At 38.2% G+C, this 23,753-nt stretch overlaps 1 protein-coding gene across 2 annotated transcripts in view; it reads left to right on the forward strand.

The window, feature by feature from the left end:
* Map3k2 (mitogen-activated protein kinase kinase kinase 2) overlaps positions 1-23,753 on the forward strand; it is a 72,324-nt gene that overhangs the window by 27,177 nt on the left and 21,394 nt on the right. Inside the window, exons 2-12 of one of the 2 annotated variants that reach the window (XM_052741788.1) lie at positions 4,629-4,697; positions 6,597-6,715; positions 8,009-8,049; positions 9,948-10,047; positions 13,540-13,653; positions 14,386-14,473; positions 17,483-17,613; positions 18,679-18,758; positions 19,774-19,841; positions 19,991-20,083; positions 23,333-23,539. In XM_052741788.1, coding sequence (XP_052597748.1) covers positions 4,694-4,697; positions 6,597-6,715; positions 8,009-8,049; positions 9,948-10,047; positions 13,540-13,653; positions 14,386-14,473; positions 17,483-17,613; positions 18,679-18,758; positions 19,774-19,841; positions 19,991-20,083; positions 23,333-23,539 — 1,045 coding nt within the window. In that variant the 5' untranslated portion in view covers positions 4,629-4,693. Of the gene's footprint in view, positions 1-4,628; positions 4,698-6,596; positions 6,716-8,008; positions 8,050-9,945; positions 10,048-13,539; positions 13,654-14,385; positions 14,474-17,482; positions 17,614-18,678; positions 18,759-19,773; positions 19,842-19,990; positions 20,084-23,332; positions 23,540-23,753 lie in introns of those variants that run through there. The other variant, XM_052741789.1, reaches the window with a different exon arrangement.

Raw genomic sequence — 23,753 nt, forward strand, 5'->3', positions numbered from 1 at the left:
AATCCCAGCACTTGGGAGGCAGAGGCAGGCAGATCTCTGTGAGTTCAAGGACAGCCTGGTCTACAGAGTGAGATCCAGGACAGGCTCCAAAGCTACACAGAGAAACCCTGTCTCGGAAAAAACAAACAAACAACCCTGCAACATCTTCTTGTTGGATTTTCTTCTGATGAGTAGTATGTAGTGACCTTCCCTGTCTCTTCTGATTAGTTTTGGTTTGAAGTTTGATTTGTCAGATAGTAAAATGGCTTGCTTCTTAGATCCGTTTGCTTGGAATATCTTTTTCCATCCTTTGAGGTGATGTCTATCCTTGATGTTAAGGTGTGTTTATTGGATGCAGCAGCATGATGGATCCTGTTTTCTAATCCAGTCTATTAGTCTGTGTCTTTTTATTGGGGAATTGAGACCACTGACGTTGAGAGTTATAAATGAGCAGTGTTGATTCACATTATGTTGTTGTGGTAGTGTGGGTTTCTTTTCTCCCCTTCTTTTAATTAACTAGTCTGAGATTATTTATTCTTTGTGTTTTCTTGGGTGTGGTTAGCCTCTTCAGGTTGAAGTTTTCCTTCTAGAAGCTTCTGTAGGGTTGGATTTATAGATAGAGCTGCTTAAAGTTGGTTTTATTGTGGAATGCTTTTCTTTTTCCATCTATTATGATAGAAAGTTTTGCTGGATGCAGTAGTCTAGGCTTGCATCTGTGATCTCTTAGCATTTGTAGAGCATCTGCTCAGACCCTTTTGGCTTTTAGAGTCTTCATTGAGAAGTCAGGTGTTATTCGAATAGGTTTGCCTTTATATGTTATTTGGTCTTTTTCCCTTCCAATTTTTAATGTTCTTCTTTGTTCTGTACATTTAGTGTTTTGATTATTATGTATCATGGGGAATATCTTTTCTGGTCCAGTCTGTTTGGTGTTCTGTGTGCTTCTTCTTCTTTTTTTTTTTTTTGGTTTTTCGAGACAGGGTTTCTCTGTGTAGCTTTGTGCCTTTTCCTGGAACTCACTTGGTAGCCCAGACTGGCCTCGAACTCACAGAGATCCGCCTGGCTCTGCCTCCCGAGTGCTGGGATTAAAGGTGTGCGCCACCACCGCCCGGCTGTTCTGTGTGCTTCTTGTACCTTGATAAACACCTTCTTTTGGTCAGGGGAATTTTCTTCTATGATTTTGTTGAAAATAATTTCCGTATCTTTAACCTGTGCTTTTCTCCTTCCTCTATTGCTATTATTCTTAAATTTTTGTCTTTTCATGGGTTTCCAGATTTCCTGGACATTTTGCCTGGATTTTTTTTATATTTAAAATTTTCTTTCACCAAGTTATCCATTTCTTGTATCTTTTCTTCAATGCCTAAGAGTCTATCTTCCCTTTTATTATATGTGTGCGCGCGCGCGCGCAGCGCGCGCACGCGCGCACACACACACACACACACACACACACACATGCTTACTGCTGAAGTTTTTGTTTGACCAAGCAAACTTAAAAAAAAAAAGCATTTAATTGGGGGCTTGTTTATAGTTTCGTAGGGCAAGTCCATAACCATCATGGTGGAGAGCCATGGCAGCAGGCAGGCATGGTGCTGGAGCAGTAGTTGAGAGCTTACATCTGATCCACAGGAGACATACAGAGAGAGGTGGGGGGAGAGGAGAGAGAGCAGGCCAGTGAGAGAACTAACTAGGAATGACTTGGGCTTTTGAACCTCACTCCCAGTGACAACCTCCTCCAGTAAGGCCACACCTAATCCTTCCCCCAGATTTGTATCAGTTAAGGACTAAGCATTCACACAAGCCTCTGAGGGTCATTCTCATTAAAACTACATACAGTAGAACCAGAGTGTTCCGCAAGGATAAGTGGTCTTAACTGCTGAGCCATTGCTTCAGCTTTCCTTCTGCTCAAATGAACCTCTTGACTATTTTGTTCTTCATTGGAACAAACTCATTAGTTGTGAGTTCCTTTAGGTTGTTTTGTTTTATTTTTAATGTCTGGACGTCTTTATTTTTCTCTTACTTTTAAGTTATTCTCTCTTATTTTTGAAAAGGTTGTTTCCAGGTTCTAGGATTGCACAAGGTGCAAAGAGGAACCAGCTCCTGCAAGCTGTCCTCCGGCCTGTACCCATGCACTGTTATCTTAGTATGTGTGCGCTTGTACCTACACCCTTTCTGTACAGCCTAGACTTCCAGGTTGGCAGGTTTTTGTCTTCTGTTTTTCTTTCCCTTGTTGTCTTTGGGAAGGGTGGTTGGGGTTGGTAGTTTTTTAGGTGGTTTAAAGATAATTCTACTGTTCATCCTTGCTGCTGTTCCTTTATATATGATTTTTTTCCTTTGTATCACATTTACTTATTTGTGTGTGGTGTTCATATGTAGACCTTCTATTGATTTTTTTTGTAGCATGAGTGATGTAGCTCAGTGGTAGATCTCTTCCTTAGCATTTGCAAGGCCCTAGGTTCAATCCCCAGGGTGACAAAACAAAGCATATCAATACAAAACAAAACCCAAAACATAAAACAAACTTCTAAGCCACTTAACGCCTCTCATTCATCTCCTTGAATATAAGCTAGCAGAAGAATTCATGACATTGTATACTATTTCTCCAGTGTGTCACTTCTGGGCCTGTTTATATTGCTTCTCTTTAAGAATTTTAAGATTGTTAGGTAGAATTAAAACAGCATTTATTTGTTTTTGTGCAAAATTGCCCCCAAATGCTTCTGCGTACTTGCTTCAATGTCCTGTGATTATGAGGTTTTCCATTTTGATAATCTGACAATCTTGTGAGGAAATCCTGTAAATAGATAAAATTAATGACCAAGAGCCTCATCTTCTCAGCATATTGCTATATCAGAGATTATAATTGTGTAATAAATTAGATGTTAAATAAGTCAGCCTTTTCACATAATTAATCTGGAGACTCAGAGAAGCCGTCCTGGACTTTTTGGCCACCTCGGCAGGTGGCTGACAATGGTAATACTTAGGTAATGGAAAGCTGAGTTCCATCTAGACACCAGAGGTATATCTGGGGATTGTCAGTTTGCTTGTCGGTAGTGGCTGTTACAGGAAAGGATGCTTCTCCAAGTCTGATAGGATGAAAAGAACGGTAGTGTGAAGTGAAACTCGAAATGGCATGCCCATGTCACAGCCGTGCCGGAGATGAGATTCTGAAGCACATGACGGTGCAATGTGGAGAGTGATGATGAAGTGCTAATGGACATTTTGTTTCCTTTTACTAATATGAAACAACATTTCATTGTTTGTTTATATGTGTAAGCTCTTAAACTTAGTTTTACAAGCTGGTGAATACTGAGAAATTATTTCTCCCACAAAACGATAATCATACGTTCCCAGGCAATATAAATAATATGGTTGAAAAATACACATTGCTATTTTACTTATTATATAAGAAAACAAATTATCAAGTGCCCTATTACTAAGTTACATAGCTATTAGATATTTGCCTCAGTTCATTTGCAGAACCCCATCCGTCTGTCCGTCCGTCCGTCCGTCCGTCCATCCGTCCCTCCATCCATCCATCCGTTCGTCCCTCCCTCCCTCCTTCCCTCTCTCTCTCCTTCCCTCCTTTCTTTCAAGAGAGGTTGGGGAAAGAAGGGGAAAATCATAATTCAAACAACTAAGAAGTTGGAAAACAGCTTCTGATAGTATGGAACTCTTTTTGTAGACAAGGCTGGCCTCCACCTTATAAAGATCTGCCTACCTCTGCCTCTTAAGTGCCGGGATTAAAGGCATGTACTGCTATGCCCAGAACTATATAGGCTTTTTGTTTGTTTGTTTGTTTGTTTGGAGACATTATTGAAGATATGTGCTTCTGTAACAAAGTAGATTTTCAGAATGGAGGTTTCCCATAACAGCACAGAAGAAGACATAGAAAGTCATTAAATAATCATCATAAGACTTGTTAAAAAAAATTATCAGTGACTGAACAAACCTGGTGTGTATGTGTGTGCGTGTGGGAGATGTAAACATAGAGTGGTAACGAAGAGCAGCCCTTCAGTGTTTGAAATGACTGAAGGAATAGAACACAGAAGCTCTGGGGTATTTAGTTCCTGGAACTTTGGTTCTGTATGATGCTAAAAATATACAAGTATTGTGCTGGTGTTTTGGTACCTATCTTTCTAAATTTCATATATATTGGTAAGGTTCTGGCACAGTAGTACACTTAAAGATGTAACTCAGAACAGTATGGTTTCAGGAAAGGTCAGTTGATTAAAGTACTAAGTACATTTTCAGTGTTTTTACTAAGTGTCTAAATAGGTGGATCATAACCTAAACATAGAGGTTGCTGTTTTCATAGGAAGAATGCATGCTGTTAGAAAGTCCTGATCACAAAATGGCACCTGGGAGCTGAGATTTGAGGAGGGTTGTGATAAGGGCTCGTTGTGTCAAAGCCGTTTATACAAACAATATGTTTGCTGCTGATCACCTACTTTTCTTAGATCCTGGAAGTTTAGTGTGTTAGGGAAGGGTACCTACAAAATCAGGTCCTAACGTTAGGTATTCTGAAAAAAACTCAAATTATTTCTAGTGTGTACACACATATCTTTCATTAGTGTCAGTTGTACCATTATTTTCCTTTTTGTGATTGCCTCTTCTGGTTTTTATTAATTAATGTGTTTGTCTTCTTTCCTTTTAAGGCAATAAAGAATGTTGATGAGAGAACCATTTTCCTTTTTCCCAAATTATTGAGCTGGTCGTCATAATGGGTAAGTTTAAGCTAAAAGCATTTAAAAAATATTTATAACTAAAGAAATGGATGAGGGAGAAATATCTTATAATAAACTTTATTTAGACTTTGTGATACAATATATTTATATATGTGATATAGGAGATTTAGCTAATATTTTACTTAATGGATTTTAAGGCTTAGGGAGAAGTAGAATGCTTGAATAGTTAGCATATGTGAGGTCCTGTGTTCAGTCACAGGTGCCACCAAAACCAAAGCGAGGCAAAGCAGTTTTGAGTTGAAGTACTTTTTATGTTGTTATAGTTTTGGAATGACCATTTGCCAGTGCTCTTAACTGCTGATCCATCTCTCCAGCTCTACATTGTTATTTACATTGCTATTAGTCTTTGATAAAAAATACTTCTGGCCGGGCGGTGGTGGCGCACGCCTTTAATCCCAGCACTCGGGAGGCAGAGGCAGGCGGATCTCTATGAGTTCGAGGCCAGCCTGGTCTCCAAAGCGAGTACCAGGAAAGGCGCAAAGCTACACAGAGAAACCCTGTCTCGAAAAACCAAAAAAAAAAAAAAAAAAAAAAAAAAAAAAAAAAAAAAATACTTCTATTTACTTATTTTAATGATTTATTTATTTATTTTATGTGCATTGATTTTTTTTTTTTTTTTTTTTGGTCTACATATATGTCTGTAGAGGGTGAGGGTGTCAGAAGCCCTGGAACTGGAGTCACAGACAGTTGTGAGCTGCCATGTGGATGTTGGGTATTGAGCCTGGGTCCTCTGAACCACTGAGCCGTCTCTCCAGCCTGATAAATACTTTTATATTTGTAGTCTTTGGGAGGAGAACTTTCTTTTGGAGTATTAGTAGGCAGTGCAGTGTCCACAGAGGGGCCTTTCTGTTTCTTCCTCCAAGCATCAGCAACAGGAGCACATCTCAAAAGTGAAGTCTGCATTTTCAATAGAAACGCTAACGGAAGGTGGTATTTACACAAGGTTTATTTTCCCTCATTTTTATTAAGGTTTTTGACATCTGATGTTTTGTTTGGGAGTCATAGAAAAGAATTTGTTCTAGCTGGCCTGTTTTAACTCAGGATGTTAAATCACTAAATGAATTAGAATGACATTTACTTCCCTTATAAATGCCTCGTGTAGGGCTTGGCGAGAGCTCAGCAGTGAAGGAAGGGCACATGCTGCCCTTCCAGGAGACCTGAGTTCTTGTCCCAGCACCTACATTAGATGGCTCACAACCACCTATAACTCCAGCTCTAGGGGACCTGACATCTCTGGCCTCTGCACTCATATACACTCATCCACACACAAACACATACATATACACAATTAAAAACAAATACAATAAAATAATATTTAAAACAAAAATAAATGTCTCGTGTGGACACTTAGTTTATGTTGAGCTTGAGTCTTATGCAGTTTGATGTTAGTTGTTCCCAGAGGTGGGCTCTTTTTTTTTTTTTTTTTTAATTTACTTGTCACACAGCATTTTATTTTATAAAAAAGGCAGGTGGATCTCTGTGATTTCAAAGCCAGCCTTATATACATAGTGAGTTCCAGGACAGCCAGGGCTACATAGAGAGACCCTGTCTCCAACAGCAGCAAAAACAACAGCAACAGATTTATTTTATCTGTGAGTATGTTCCATATGTGTATGGGTGCCCATAAAGGCCAGAAGAGTGCACAGGGTTCCTGGAATTGGAGTCACAGGTGGTTGTAAGCCGCTCAGTGTGAGTGCTGGGAACTAAACTTGGATCTTCTTTCTGAAAGAGCAGCAAGCACTCTTAACTGCTGAGCCATCTCTCCAGTCCAGCTAACTCATTTTTAAATTAAATTCCATTATAAATTCTGCTTGATGTCTATGATAAATATATGTTGAAATCACAGTTTTGTGTATGTGTTCTTTTAAAAATACCTAGATGATCAGCAAGCTTTGAATTCTATCATGCAAGATTTGGCTGTCCTTCATAAGGCCAGTCGGCCAGCATTATCTCTACAGGAAACCAGAAAAGCAAAACCTTCATCACCAAAAAAACAGGTATCTATTTCAGTATTACTTTAAAGATTTCATTTTTATTAATATTAAATTATGTGTATTTGTGTGTCTGTGTGGGTATGTGGATGAAATTGTAGGTGCCTGTGGAGACCAGCAATACCGGGTCCCCCTAGAGCTAGAGTTAGAGGTGGTTGTGAGCTGCCTGACATGGATGTTAGGGATTGAACTTGTGTTAGATGTATTCTGAACCTCTGAGCCATCTTTCTAGTCCCAATATCATTAATATTTTAATAAGTGTATTTTGTTGTTCTATGAATTACTTTCATAGCCTGATCTTGTAAGGACTTCTTTTATACTTTGAATCACACGTTGTGTTTAGTACATTGTCTTATACATTTTCATTTTAAATTTTGTATTTACCTTTACTATGTGATACAATATAAATGCTATGTATAGGTAGAATATTGAAGAAATAATGACAAAAAATGAATACATTTTTAAAAAGCTATATGACAAGTGCTTAAGTTTCTGTTTCATCTATTCTTCAAGCATCTAAGATAAAATAAGTCTCTTCTGGATACTTAGAAATGTGGTGATTTTGATTCCTATAAACAGGATTAGTATGAGATAGCAAGCAGGGAAAGTAGAAATATTAGAGTCCCCTTAGCTGTCTTTCCTTCCCGTGGTTTCAGTTACTCATGGTCAGCTTAGGTCAGAAAACAGCAGATGTCATGTTGTAGACATAAGCAAATCATAAGTGTTAAATTCTGTGCCATTTGAAGTAGCATAATGAAATCTCACACCGTCCTGTTCTACTTGCTTCGGACATGAATTATACCTCTGTGTGTGTTGGTCCATGTTGTATATGCTACCCATCTGTTTGTTACCTAGAAGCTGTTTAACTTAGGGAATTGACTACCGAAATCTGAGAGTAAAAATACTGACGATTTGAATATGCAGAAAAGAAACTCTAAAGTTCTTCCTTTAAGAGAAAAGGAGAAAGTTCTGAACTTAATAAGGAAAAACAAGCAAACCAACAAACATGTTCAGAGGCCTTGAAACATATAGAGGAGGAAGGTCTACAGTGTAGCATTCTGTATGTCCTTAGGTTCAGGTCATTCGAGCACGAGGAGATACTGGTGCTCTTTCCTGTTGTCAGATCTAACAGAGTAATTCTCAGCTCAGTTTTTTTGGCAGATATCAGGTGATTGGAATTACACCTTGAAAGTAAAACCCCCTTTCTTCTCCGTGTTAAATGAGTAGGCTAAAGAAGAAATGACTTCAAATTTATCTGGTCTCTGCACGATTATGACTGATATCTTCATTTTATTATAGAATGATGTCCGAGTCAAATTTGAACATAGAGGAGAAAAAAGGTAAGGAAACATTACACATCAATTAAATTATATAATAAAATGTATATTCCAATTAAGCTATTAAAGAATCTTTTTAGATTTGAGTGAAGTTTGGGGTTTGAAATTAAGAATGGAATAGTCTTTGGTAATGTGTGACATTCACCTAGACTGAGGAGAAATAGAATATGTCAAAATGCCTGCTAACCATTGGAAATACTGAATGTGCTGCTTTGCAAAATCGGAAAGTAAATAAGATTACCTTATAATGCACACTTTAAAATTTTAGTGTTTACTTTTATTTTTACCGAGTAAAATTTTTGACTGTTCTCAAGAGATTTGGATGCTGTGACATGTATTTTGTAAATAATGTTGTCTAAGTGAGTTGGAATGGTGGCTTCAGGCTATTTATGTAGCAGGAGTGTAAGCCTAGCCTTCTATGTCTTGGTATCTGTACCTCAGGGCAAAGTAGCTGATAAAAAGACCTAATAGGAGTTACAGAAGGTACAGTTTGTTGTTGTTATTAGTGACTCAGGATGTTTCTGAAGGCCTGTCAGTCTTCAGGAATTTAAAATGGCTCACAAAGGGCTGAAGAGATGGCTCAGTGGTTAAGAGCACTGGCTGCTCTTCCAGAGGTCCTGAGTTCAATTCCCAGCAACCACATGGTGGCTCACAACCATCTGTAATGAGATCTGGTGCCCTCTTCTGGCCTGCAGGGATTCATGCAAACAGAGCACTGTATACGTAATAAATAAATAAATCTTTAAAAAAAATGTTTAAAAATAAAATAAAATAAAATAAAATGGCTCAGAAGTCATATAACTTGAAGATGTGAACACAATTCACCAGAGATACTGAAAAAAAGTATGCCTGACAAACTGTAAAACTAGTATCTACTGTATTCCTTGTTTGAGATTATTTGCTGGGTATTTGCTAGCTTTTCCATTCCCTTAGCTCTGTCCTTCATATGTGAGAGACCCTGAGATTACATAAAGTGAGCACGGAACTGCCTTCTTCCCCGAGAAGTGGTAATTCTAACATGGTACCCTCTAGACTTAGTGCACGTCCTCTGAGCTGGCCAGGCCGTAGGAACAAAAGAAGTAAATACCGTCATCATGTGTTTGTTTCACTGCAGTCCCTTGAAGATGTCCTAGAGATGCTTGTATAGTGTGTGTGCTAAAATGGTGACTTGATAAGGGTCCAGAAATTAAACTTTGATCTCTACAGGATGGATTCTTATTATTATTAACAATTTCATTGTGTTCTGTTACACATATGTCACATAGTTAATTAAATTTATTTTCCTAAGTGGATACTTTACACTGGTCTTAATATTTATGTGATTATAAATTTAAAACTTTTCTTTTAAAAATTATAATTAGCATAGAACAAATTTTACTGGTTCTATTCTAAATTTTATATTGAAAATTTTTGTATTTTATTAAAAGTGTGTTATAATTTTTACTTTCTTTTTTTTCTTTTTTCTTTTTCTTTCTTTCTTTTTTTTTTTCGAGACAGGGTTTCTCTGTGTAGCCCTGACTGTCGTAGAACTTCCTCTGTAGACCAGGCTGGCCTTGAACTCAGAGATCTGCCTGCCTCTGCCTCCTGAGTGCTGGGATTAAGGTGTGTGCCACCACCTCCTAGCTTTTTAAAAAAATTTATTTTTATGTGCATTGGTGTTTTGTCTGCGTGTGTGTCTGTGTGAGGGTGTTGGATCCCCTGGAATAGGAGTTAAAGACAGTTGTGAGCTGTCATGTGGGTGCTGGGGATTGAACCTAGGACCTGTGGAAGAGCAGCCAGTGTTCTTAACTGCTGAGCCATCTCTTCAGCCCTTTAATTTTTTTCATATAACAAATAGAACTGTTGTAAGTATATTGTTTATGACAAACAAAATAAAATATTTCAAAATTATTTTCATGTAGAATCCTGCAGGTTACCAGACCAGTTAAACTAGAAGATCTGAGGTCTAAGTCTAAAGTTGCCTTTGGGCAGTCTATGGATCTGCACTATACCAACAACGAGGTAAACATGTGCCATTTCACTCTTAGTAGTTTTTATCTTGGAAAATTAATGTGTTCGCGTAAGAGATTGTGTTTTTATTTGGTGGCTAGTTAGTAAAGGAGTGGTACATTAGATGGAGAAACATGACAGATTTGTAAATTTTACCATATTAAGTGGACGTGCTACTGTGCAAATGATTGATTGAGAATATGTAGTAGGAGGAAATGGGCATCACCTTGTGGCTTTCTCTTTCATTTTTTTTCCTTTTACTCTATGTACTCAGTCAATTTACTTTCTTGGGGCCCATAGAGCTCTGGGAGTCAGACAACTTCATTAAAACTTAGGATCATTGTGATACTGCTTAGGATGCTTTTTTATTCCTCTTTATATTTGAAAAACATTTTTTGTTTATTTTTATGTGCATTGGTGTTTTGTCTGCATGTGTATCGGTGTGAGGGCACCAGATACCTGGAACTGGAGTTACAGACAGTTGCGAGCTGCCATTTGTATGCTGGAAATTGAACCTGGTCCTGTGGAAGAGTAGCTAGTGCTTTTAACCACCGAGTCATCTTATTTATGTTTGGAGTCAGTACATGTGGCCTTGAGGGCTCATTATGTTTTTGGGAAACCCCTTTTAATCTTGAGATTAGAATTGTATTAGATGGTAACTGGACTTTCTTACTGTTTGTGGGATCTTAAAATTTAAAAATTTTTTTTACTCTTTGGAAAAACTTTTTATTGACCTAATGTTAATGATTTATGAGTTGCGGCCTTTTATGGGGTAGGCATTACCGATTTGCAGAAGAAGCAGACAGTAAGTGAGCTGAAGATTTTTAAAGGAGATGCATAGTCTTGTGACAATGAATAAAAGTCAAAGCTGGGAGTGGTGGTGCATGCTTTAATCCCAGTACTTGGGAGGCAGAGGCAGGTTGGAGGCAGGGGCGGGCAGGCATGGTGAGTTCCAGGACAGCCTGGTCTCTGTAGAGACCCTGTCTCAAAAAACCCCAAACCAAAAAAGTCAGTGAGTATCCTCTTGATGCTATTAAGGAAAAACTAGCTGAGGTACTATTTATGCAGAGATTTCGTATTTCAAGGCAACCCTACAGTTTCAAGGGAAGAGTGGAAGATGGATCAGCTTGAGAACAGTGTGACTAGAAGGTGTCCCAGTGGGGATGGGGTGACAAGAGAAGTCATAGAAAAACTTCGTCTAAGAAAACACATGGAGCCCCATGCAAATAAAATACTTCAGAATAGCTCAGAGATGAAAACACTCTTTTAAACATGGAAGACAAACAGCACAGTCTGAATGCTTATGTGCAACATAGAATACTTTCTCTGCCGCATACAAGACAGTTCATTGCTTTGGGAGCTCCAGGGGCTGCAGCAACACCAGCCAGCCTGTGTCAGCCCCTTCTGCCTGCATCAGCTTACAGACACAGAGTCACAGCGGACCTGCATAGGAGTCCCAAGAAGGCAGAAGAACATGTTTTCCTAAGTACAAACCTGTATCTTAAACAGGATCTCTGAACAGAGTAATCAATATTGTACTATAGCAATATCTTGACATTTTACTTTTCAGTTAATTTGGGGTTTTAATTATTCATAAGCATATGAAAAGTCTTACCCAGTCTTTTCTGGGTACTGTATCATACTGGCCAGATTTTCAGCAGCCAGCCTGGGGTTCTTTGGGTTTTCTAGATGTAGACACGGGTGAAGCACATAGAGGGGTAGATGATTGACTATCCTAAAGGAGCAGCGCTCTGGAGAATGCACTTTTCATTTGGCCAGCCCCATTTCCCCAATCTCTTACCTAGATTCTTTTCCATATGAATAACTTGACCTTGAACCATTATCTCCTAACATGATTCTCAGGGAAACAGACACCCTACCTTCCCACCCCTTTGCCCATTCCTTCTTCCCTTCCCTCTCACTCCCAGGGTATTTTATCAGCAGTAGGAAATGAGACTAAGATGATGTGTCCTAACACAAAATTAGCTGCCAATAGAAATTGGGAATAAAAATTTAAATACAAAATAGACAAATGTAAGCAGAGTATAAGACAGTTCAAAGTAGTCCTGGTTTATATTTACACTTGGCAGCTTTCCTTTTTTCTTTTTCTATTAATTAACTTTTTGGGGGACAGAATCTTGTCATGTAACCTTGGTTGATTTGGCACTCACTATATATCTTAGGATGGCCTTAAACTTCTGTCAATCTTAAAAAAAAAAAAAGACACTTTTCATAAAACGCTCTACAGAATGTGATTACATACCATGATAGTTCCTGCGTTTGGGTGCACCTCTAGTGCTCACCCTGTGATATGTACTGAACAGCATTTGCCAAGGGGCTGCCTGCTCTTGGCTATTCTGCTGGAAGAGACCCTATCTTCAGGGGTTTATACTGCAGAGGACTCTCAGCTGAGTAGACTTTACATTTAAATATGTTTCACATGCTTTGCTTTTTGAAGATGGTTACTAAGTGTGGCGGCATATGTCCATTTGTTTTCACTCTGTTCCTCTTCCAATGAAAGGATACATACTTTTATATCATTGACAATCCTCTTAAGCTGCGAGAAAGTTTCTATGTAAAACAATAAGAGATTTTGATTTTGTTAATTATGTGAATCATACTTTTTTCATAGGCCTCTTGGGTGCTTTTGTCCTTCCTAACGTCTTAGCTATGAGAGAGTACTAATGAAGGTAGATTTCACACTGAGGAGTCCCTGAGATGATTACTTGTTTAGCTTACTTGTTCTAGAGTGTAGTGGTCAGTTACCAGGACCAGAGGTGAATACAGGTGAACTGTAGATTGCAGATACGTGGCTGATGATACCTTCCCCTGGCAGCTGTCACTGATACTCAAGGTTTGTTACATTGTAAACACACCAGGCAGAGTGTAAACCTGTGGTTGCTACTAGAAAAAAGAACTAAGAATTTTATTTGTGCAGATGAAAAGTAGTACCTTATTTTAAATAATTTGTGTATGTACCCTTCAGTGTTCTTAGCATAAATATACTTACTATATCTTAAATTTAGCAATGTTATAAAATATCACAGAAAATTAATTTTTAGATATATTTACTAGAAGGTAATGATCAATAAGGGAACCATTTTGACTTTTTTTTCCACATGGAGAGTGTATTATAATAGAGAGATGAAGAGAAAGATAGGAGAGAGAGAGAGAGAGAGAGAGAGAGAGAGAGAGAGAGAGAGAGAGAGAGAGAGAGAGGGAGGGAGAGAGAGAGAGAGAGAGAGAGAGAGAGAGAGAGAGAGAGAGAGAAGTGTGTCAAGGGTTCATACCTCGTGGGAGGAAAAGTGGAACAGAGCCCATTTTGATTCTTTACCATCATTCTGAGACTTTAGTGGTATTGGAATAGAGGATAGAGATGCGTATACTCCTTAGACTTCCATTGTAGTAATAGAGTACAAGGTGTTTTGAAATGGACAGTTCCCCAGTAATGGAAGGGCTTGACCTGGTATGATGTCTGCATGATTCCTGTCTCTTTTTTTTAAGTTGGTAATTCCGTTAACTACTCAAGATGACTTAGACAAAGCTGTGGAACTGCTGGACCGGAGTATTCATATGAAGAGTCTCAAGATATTACTTGTAACAAATGGAAATACACAGGTATGAATTGGGGTTGTGTTTCTCACTGAAGATTATAAGACTTGTAATCACTGAATATATTTTAATTTATGGAATGTGAATTCATATACTTTGATTGCTGTAGCTTAATATCCTTGTTCCTCAAAACTACATAGTCAGAGTTACAAATAAGAATATATTATACATGTGAAATGAATAGAAACTGGCAGCTTGGGAAAATTATGTTAGAATTGAAATGTCCATTTTTTATTTTTGCCTTTTACATTTATTTTGTGTGGATGGGGTAAGGTGTGTGCATGCCACAGGCACATGTATGAAGATCAGTTCTCTTCTTCCCACATGTTGGGTTCCAGGGTTTGAACTTGGGTCATCAGGGTTGACAGCAAGTATGCTTTCCTGCTAAGCCATCTTACTGGCCCTGAAATATTTTATCTTGTTCATCTTCTCCCCCTTCAACCACCCACTTTCCTTTCATCCTCCCTCCCTCCCTCCCTCCCTCCCTCCCTCCCTCCTTCTCTTCCTTTCTTGCTTTCTTCCTTTCTGTTCCTGGTTGCAAGTGATCTTCTTGCTCTCACCTTCCAGCTAGCTGGGGTGGTAGGCTTGTGGCCACTCTCCTGGTAAATTAAAATTGTAAGAGTAGATTTGAAAAGACCCACCAAGAATGGAGAACAGCTAGGCTGTGTTTTGGTAAGAGGAGGGTTCCATGGAAAGCATCAATGGGAAGATAGCATTTACTGCCCCTTTCTCTTCTAGACTGCTAATTTAGAGCCGTCACCGTCATCAGAAGATTTGAGTAATACACAACTTGGTGCAGAGAGGAAGAAGCGGCTGTCTGTAGTAGGTGAGAAAACCAGGGTCTGAATAAGGAAATGAGTGATTTCTCAAATCCTTCTCATCTTTTAATGTAAGATAATGTGATCTATATCCCTGATAAATAGCACCCTGTCTCTATGCTTTCTGCAATTATGTACTTTAACTACTTTGTCTTAACTGTTGTTCCTGAGAAATTAATTTTCACATATTGTAGGACTAGCAATATCCAATTTAAAGTTCTTGTTTATACAGAGATTTTAATATTCAAGAATTCAAATAAAATCTTGAAGAGGTTTTAATGATACAAGTAAATAGAGGAAGTAACTAAGACATTGAAATGAGTAGACTGGACTCTTGTTTCTAAGTTCTCTAGGGTTTTAGATATTGCCAGAATATGCAACAGTATAAAAAGGGCTAAGAACAACTAGATTGTGTTGTTTTTGCTTCCTTAGTATCCAGTTTTATTTATCACAAAGAATGAATTCCTTATACCTAAGCTTATGATATAAAGAAATAAAGATCCCATGTGCTATATTTTGAGGTGGCCTTATTGAGCCTGGGTAGGCAGAGGTGTTCTGAACCCTCCATGCTTGTTGCCATAAAAAACATTGACAAGTTGCTGAAGAGCTGACTCAGTGGTTAAGAGTGTTTATTGTTCTTGCAAAGGACCAGAGTTGGATTCCCAGCACCAGTGTCAGATGGCTCACAACCACTTGTGACTCTTGGTCTAGGGGATCCAACACCATCTTCTGGCCTCTTCTGGCACTCACATGTGCGTGCATACATGTAGACTCACACATACACATAAATAAAGGTAACAGAATAAATTCTTAAAGCATCATTAAAAATACAAAAAAAAAAAATTGACAAGATAAAAGTGTCTTGTTGCTTAAAGAACAGCTGATGTAAATGTTCTTAACAGATAGGGCAGAGATGTAGTCTTTCCAGGTAGCGTGAGCTCTTGATTGAGGCATAGATTTGAAAGGGAAAGTAGAAGAGGGGAGACAGGGGAATAAAAGAGAAAGCAAGAGAGCAGGACAGAGTGAGACGTTTGGGTGAAGATCTCGAAGTGACTCGCCTAGAAGAAGGGTGGTAACAGCGGATGAGAAGATGAAATTAGCGTGTGAGTGACTAGAGCCCGTGTTGATGTTCTTTTGTTTTGTGGGACAGGCTGTTTTATGATCTTTCTATTTAAAATGTCTTGTCTCTCATGAGTCTATTTCAGAGAGCTAGAGATATAACCCACAGGGATGAGACATAATAGACACGGCTTGTGCTCACTCAGATGTACGTCATAGTACTAAAAACCGAAACAAAACAGTGACAGACTACCTGAGCTGACTTCAGATTCTGGCACTCTGACCGTGAACCAGTAACTTTGCCCTTGCCTTTGGACAATGGGACTAAAGCCACAAAGAGAGCACCTGTAAAGTACGCTTCACTTCTCAAACTGGAGGCACAGTTGCTACTAACTGTACATTTCTTTCTTTGTAGAAATAAAGTGAAAACAGGCACTTCATTTCAGTTGTTAGACGAAAAAGCTTAAATGCACTAGTTAAATTGCCATTTTTGAATTCCTCAATATTAACCTACTGGTAAATGTTTTTATTGTTTGACTTTGGTGCCAGGATAAGAAAAAAACTGAAAATTGTGCAGAATTTCTGAGTGTGTTAACATGCCCATCACAATGCATGTTAAGAATTAAGAGTTGTCAAGTAATCGGAAGAAGAACTTTTATAGCTGCCTTCCTTCTCAGTCTCCTCTTAGTAGTTGAGTATATTGCTCTTTTATTAAAAAAAAAAAAAAAAAAGAGTATCCAGATAGAATTAAAATGTCAGGATGCTGTGATGACTGTGGCCATAACTGTTAAAGTCTACATGAACCCTGACTCAAAACTCAGCCCACGCTCCTTGTCAGACAGCAGGTGAGGTCTCTGCACAGCTAATAGCTGTTCTCTTGCTCCTCCTCCTATTTAACAAAGGACCCCTTTACACATGCTTTTTTCCTTTAAACTTAAATAGAATTTAAATGATTACACCACTTACATATCTGTTCACTTTAAAAAAAAAACGGCAAGGAGAGAAGAAAACTCTGTTAATAAAGAATTGTTTCCTGTGAACCAGGTAAAAATAAGGCAGATTATTGTTTCATAAGAGTTGTGAGTAATTAAGTGAACTATCTAAATGAATGCCAGGCTCTCCTCCATTTTTTCTTAAAGTACAAGGGTTTTTTTGGGGTGGGGCAGGGTCTTAATTGTATAAGCTGGCTCATCTGGAATTCTCTATGTAGATAAGGCTGGCTTTGAATTTAAGAGATCTGCCTGTCTCTGCCTCTTGGGTGCTCGGATTAAAGGTATTTGGCAGCACACCTGGAGAGATTTAAATGCAAGGAATATAGCTTGCCACAAAAGCATAGTTTTAAGTAATAAAAAATAAGATCCAGGATACTAAATACAAAATAGGAGCCAAATGACTAAGAAGCAATCTCACTTCAGGTTTCTAAAGATTAAAGAGAGTGAATAGAAAGACTGTCATGGCACCGAATGTGCATAACGTGTTTGTGGGAAATGAATTTACCATCAACAGCATTCTTACCAAGAAGTGATGGAGTACATTGTTCATTGGTGTGAAAACGGACCAGTTTCCAAAGACACTAAGATGGTAACCTGCACTGGAATTTAGACCATGCCTGATTCCAGAGCCCTTATTCTTTTACTAAGACTAGCGGATACAAATTATCTTGGGAAATTCAAAAGCAGTGGTATTATTGTAAGATTCTCTTGTGTGTTATCGGCCCATGATATAGTTGTCAACAGCCAGAAAAACTTGGGTATAAATTAGCATATTCTAGAGGTTGTAGAGTGTGAATTTAGGCTGTAAAAATCTCTGAACCTAAATATTCTGATTAAGTTTTTGTAAACACTAAATTTCATTTTGCTAGAGTTATTTTTATGTGGTTATAAATATAACCTATTTAATTGAAATAAAAAATAGTTTGCTTGCTAACAGTAATAAAACTTATAATTTTTCTTTTTGAGGTCCCACTAATAGAGATAGAAGTTCCCCTCCCCCAGGATACATTCCAGATGAACTACACGAGATTGCCCGGAATGGGTCATTCACTAGCATCAACAGTGAAGGAGAGTTCATTCCAGAGAGCATGGACCAAGTAAGCCGGAACTGGATACTGTTTTTCACTATATGTAAAGAGGTACTGGTCAGGACCAGTGTGATTTGGCAGGCACCTAGGGTGGGATGTGTGTGTAGGTGCGTGCGTGCGTGTGTATGTGTGTATACACACATTTTTTTTTAATCCTCTATCTTCTTAAGTGAAAAAAAATTATTAGAAACTGCTCATTAATTATATATGCCTTTTCATGTTAGTATGTAAAAAAATACTGGAACTGTTTAGTTTTCTTATATTGATCATCCATGACACATTTGGCTTGTAATCTTAGGTTAACTAACATTCAGATTTTTTTAAATGAACATTTTATTTTGTTTATTTATTTTTATTTACTTATTTATTTATTTTGGTTTTTTGAGACAGAGTTTCTCTGTGTAGCTCTGGCTCTCCTGGAACTATATCAGACTGGCCTCGAACTCCGAGATCCACCTGTCTTTAGAGGGCTAAAGACAAGCATGCACCACCACTGCCTGACTTAATGAACACTTTAAAGATAGAGTAAAATTATAACTTTATAAAGCTGAGGTTTGTGAACTGTTCAGAACATTTTAAAAATGCTTCAGTTTTTGTAGTATTGAGATGTTTTTGTGGAGTTGCTGCTAGGTCCTTATACTGCAGTGAATGCCCACAGAACTGCAGCATTTGGCATCTCCTAATGTAGCAGTCACTGTATTGTTTATCTCAATAAAACAGGTCATTGTTCAGTTTTCAATAGGCAAAATTACTTTAGCTTCAATTACTTGACTACAGAAGAACTTTATTTTTCCATTAGAAAACTTCGTAGTCACAGCTTGTTTATTCAGGATGTTTAAAAATGAATAATTCTGGAAAGTGATTGCTATTTGTTACAGAGTTTCTTTTGAAGGTCCTAAAAAGAATTCTAAAATTGTGGGGAAAGTTATGTATATTTCTTGATATGCTAGAAGCCATTGAATCATATACTTTAAATGAATGAGGTTTATGTTATATTATGTGTCAAGCAGTTTTTTAAAAAAATAACTTGGTTATTATCAGACAGGGTCATGGTGGAACTCTTTATTTTCTTAGATGCTGGATCCATTGTCTTTAAGCAGCCCTGAAAATTCTGGCTCAGGAAGCTGTCCATCACTTGATAGCCCTTTGGATGGGTAATGATGATTATAGTTCTGCTTTTTAGTATATATTGGTACATGTACAGTTATCTTTTATTCTATATTCTGAAGAATGTAGCTGATTGATAATTGTCTACACAGACAGCAAGTAAAGTTTTCTATATTGTGAATAAGTCTTTTAACCTCACGGAGTTATCTTTTTTAATTGTCTCATTATGTTTTTTTCTCCTACTATTTCTACTTGTCAAAATCCTGTTTGAAGCAAGTACACTTAGACTTTACATGTGTTTATTTTACAGCAGCTCTTGAAATGGTTATAAAATTTCTCATGTTTGGTTTTGGCAGTTGCTTTTTAAAAATTGTATTTGTTTATTCCGTGTGTGCATGATGTGCCTTTGTAAGGTTCCCTCTCTTGTTCTCAGAAGGACATTGCTCTTTTCAGTCTTCTGTAGCACAGAATTAGTATTAGATGATTCACTTGTTTATTTCCTCTGGGCTTCTTTAGGAGAACAGATAGACATTTGGAAATTCATGTACACTTTCCTCTACCCATACCTGTGGAACCTGTCTGTCAGTGTTTGCCTCGGGAAACCTACTCTGTCTACTCACACCCACCCTACCCCAAAAGAAAGGAATTTTGTAGTTGAATATTTGTCATTGATGTTTGATAAGTTAAATTATATGTCTTTTGTATAGATTCAGAAAAAAAAATATCTTTCAACTTAAGCTGAAATGCAGGTGCTTCAAACAAACCTCCATGGTTCCAAATGTATCATTCTTACTCCTGTATGTAGTAGCTAATTTTAAGCTTGACTTTCTGTCTGTGTGTACTAAATGAGTGTTTCAAACAAGTTTCTCTTTTTAAAAGCTTACATTAGTATTTAAGTGAGCTCCTTTACACACACACACACACACACACACACACACACACACACACACACACACACACACGGTATGAACACATATACAAATTTAGATATTGCTTAAAGATTTTAAAAAATGTTTTATTACATACCCTCTTTTAATCTAATCTTATATTTTCTATTTATAGAGAAAACTATCCCAAATCACGGATGCCTCGGGCACAGAGCTACCCAGATAATCATCAGGAGTTTTCAGGTTAGATTATAAATTCTACATACTTGAATGTTTATGTCATGCTTTGGCTGGGAGGGGGAAATATTTTGAAAGAATTAAAAATGAAAAATATGCTTTTCATTACTAAAAATATTTGCCTTTTTAATGATAGCATTCTTATGTCTTAACAGACTATGATAACCCTATCTTTGAGAAGTTTGGGAAAGGAGGAACATATCCAAGAAGGTATCATGTTTCATATCATCATCAAGAGTATAATGATGGTAAGTTTGAACAATCAGACTACATGAACAGATGACCATTAGCAAATATTTAAAAAAATGACTGCATATTTAAAAAGCCTCGTATTTATGATAACCAAATAATTTATTCTTGAGTCATTTATTTTTCTGGTTTAAAAAAAAAATGAAAAACCTTTGCTAGGAATGGTAGCACATGCCTTTAGTCTTAGTACTCAGGAGGCAGTGTCAGGCAGATCTCTATGAGTTCAAGGCCATACTGGTCTTCATAGTGAGTACCAGGACAGCCAGGTACATAGAAGGACCAGGTTTCAAACAAAAATAAAACAACAAACCTTTTTGCTGGGGATGCAGCTCAGTGGTAAAGTACTTGCCTAAGGCCCCAAATTTGACCTTTGTCAACCCTCCAAAAAACATTTTTTGGAGAAAATTTGGTTATAAGTAAAGCAAAATAATATAGTAGTTTTCTACCAACTTGTGATATTTATGTTTTACTGCAAAGGAGTAATTGGAAATGGTATAAATTAGAAATATACTCCCTGAGGATGAAATTCATGTTTGCTTTGTTCTTTTAAGAAAGTAAATTGGGCTGGGCAGTGGTGGCGCACGCCTTTAATCCCAGCACTTGGGAGGCAGAGGCAGGTGGATCTCTGTAGCCAGCCTGGTCTACAAAGCGAGTTCCAGGAAAGGCGCAAAAGCTACACAGAGAAACTCTGTCTCGAAAAACCAAAAAAATAAAATAAAATAAAATAAAAGAAAGAAAGAAAGTAAATTGGTTCTGAGAAGGTAGCTCAGTCCGTAAAGTGTCTGCTGCTCAAGCACAAGAACCTGAGTTCAGATCCTCAGAACCTGAACTCAGGTTCAGATTCAGGTTCAGCCTGGTATTACATGGTTATACCCTAGTCTTAAATAAGTAAATACATACATACATACATAAGATAATAAAGGTGGGGAGTGATTGAAAAAGATACCCATTGTTGACCTTGGATCTCCACATGCATGTGCACACGTGTGTGTAACAAACTTGTTTTAGTCAGTATTCTATTGCTGTGAAGAGACACCATGATGATGGTACCTCTTCTAAAGGAAAACATTTAATTGGGGCTGACTTAGAGTTTCAGAGGTTTAGTTCATTGTGGTCATGATGGAAAGCACAGTGGCACACAGGCAGACATGATGCAAAAGCAGTAGCTGAGAGTTCTACATTCCTATCAGCAGGCCCCAGGAAGAGAGAGACATTGGGCCTGGCTTGAGCATTTGAAACACCAAAGCCCACCACCAGTGACCCACTTCCTCCAACAAAGCCACACCTATTCCAACAAGGCCACATCTCCTAATCTCTGTCAAGTAATGTCACTCCTTAATGACCAAGCATTCAAACAACTACAATATACATATATAATATCACACATAAACTATATATATGTGTCTATATACACACACACACACACACACACACACACACACACACACACACACACAGATATTTATAAATTTTAAAAATGTTATAACTTTTAAAAAGTTAGCATTCAAGCTGGGTGGTGGTGGTGGTGGCGGCGGCGGCGGCGGCGGCGGCGGCGGCGCGGCGGCGGCGGCGGCGGCGGCGGCGCACGCCTTTAATCCCAGCACTCAGGAGGCAGAGCCAGGCGGATCTCTGTGAGTTCGAGGCCAGCCTGGGCTACCAAGTGAGGTCCAGAAAAGGCGCAAAGCTGCACAGAGAAACCCTGTCTCGAAAAACCAAAAAAAAAAAAAAAAAAAAAGTTAGCATTCAAAATATAGAGTATTAGGTTTCATTATAGCATTTCTCAAACAAAACTTATTTTTATTGCATCCATCCCCAGCCTTCTTCCCTGCCCTTTTGTCCTTCCCCATTTCTTCAATACTTTTTCCTCTCTCTTGTGATCTCCTGTCTGGTTTCATAATCTGTAACTATGTTCATACCCACATATATGCATACATATAAACATTAAAAGTTAAGATCTGCATGTGAGAGAGAATATGTGGTTTTTGTCTTTCTGAGTCTGGGTTATCTTAATAAAGTTTTAGATCCATCCGTTTTCTTACAAATCTTATTTTTCTTTACAGCAGAAAAAAATTTTTCATTATATGTGTCTTAATTACCATTCTATTGCTGTGAAAAGACACCATGACCAAAGCAGCTTATAAAAGAAAGCATTTAACTGGGGACTTGCATGCGGTTTCAGAGGGTTAGTCCATGGTCATGGCAGGAGCACGGCAGCAGACAGGCAAGCAGGCATGGTGATGGAGCAGTAGCTGAGAGCTACAGATCTGCTGGCAGCAGAGAGATGAGCCTGTTGTGAGCTTTTGAAACCTCAAAGCCACCCCCAGTGACACACCTCCTAATTGTTTCCAAACAGTACATCAACTGGGGTCCAAGCTTACAGATATATAAGCCTATTGGGACCATTCTTATTCAAACCACAACAGTATGTGCATTACATTTTCATTTTTTCCATTTATTTTTAGATGGATACCTAGACTGTTTCCATTTCTTTGTTCTTGTGAATAAATTAGGATACGTCAGTATCTTAGTTTGCTCTCTGCTACAGTGATAAACACCATGACCAAAACCAACTTGGGGATGAAAGGGTTTATTTCACTTAGCAGGTTATGGTCCATCATGAAGAGAAGTCAGGGCAGGAAGGAACTGAAGCAGAAGCCATGGAAAAGTTCCGCTTACTGGCTTGCTCTCATGCCTTGCTCAGCCTGCTTTCTTATACAACCCAGGATCATCTGCCCAGGGGTAGCACCACCCATAGTAAGCTGGGCCCTCCCACTTCTATCATTAATCAAGAAAGTGTCCCACAGACCTGCTTATAGGCCAGTATGATGGAGGTAGTTTCTCAATTGAGATTTCCTCTTCCCAGATGACTCCAGCCTGTGTCAAGTTGACAAAACAAACAGAAAGAACCAACCAGGACAAACAGTATCTCTCTGCTACCTGTAACTTTCCAGTTTGGCTTTATGTTTATTTTAAAGCCATTATTGGAAATGAATTTTGTTTTTTCTTCTGTGAAAGTGAAGGGTTTCTTTTATGGCTTTCTTGTACACATGAGTGTATGTGCATTTTCCCATAGCAGAGTACTTGAATTGGTATTCACTACCACTCCTCACACATATAATCATTGTTATTTCAGCTTTTTCAGCTTACATTTCAAGGCCGGTTCCTACTCTACACTCTGGATGTTTAAATATCTCAAACGTGTAGTACATGAATAGAAGGGATAAGTGAACTCTCTTTTTGCTTTGTAGGTCGTAAGACTTTCCCCAGAGCCAGAAGGACCCAGGGCACCAGCTTCCGGTCTCCTGTGAGTTTCAGTCCTACCGATCACTCCTTAAGCACTAGTAGTGGAAGCAGTATCTTTACCCCAGACTATGAAGACAGCCGAATCAGAAGAAGGGGGAGTGACATAGACAATCCTACTCTGACTGTCACAGACATCAGCCCGCCCAGCCGCTGTAAGTAGTAGAAATGTGGAGTAGACCATTGGAGTGGTTTTGTGTTAACAGGAGTAAATGGCAAATCAGAACTCAGGGAAAAACACTTCACAAGAGGTAAGAATAGGATTTTTAAAGGTGGCTAAGCACTCAGGCATAAGTTGGTATCACAGCTAATTACTGTAGCTAATTGTTCTTCACTTTTATTAGGAAGATTGCTACTAATTATTCTTAT

The sequence above is a fragment of the Peromyscus californicus genome, unplaced genomic scaffold, assembly GCF_007827085.1.
Source record: "Peromyscus californicus insignis strain IS unplaced genomic scaffold, ASM782708v3 Scaffold_17__1_contigs__length_78620276, whole genome shotgun sequence".
Classification (NCBI taxonomy): domain Eukaryota; kingdom Metazoa; phylum Chordata; class Mammalia; order Rodentia; family Cricetidae; genus Peromyscus; species Peromyscus californicus.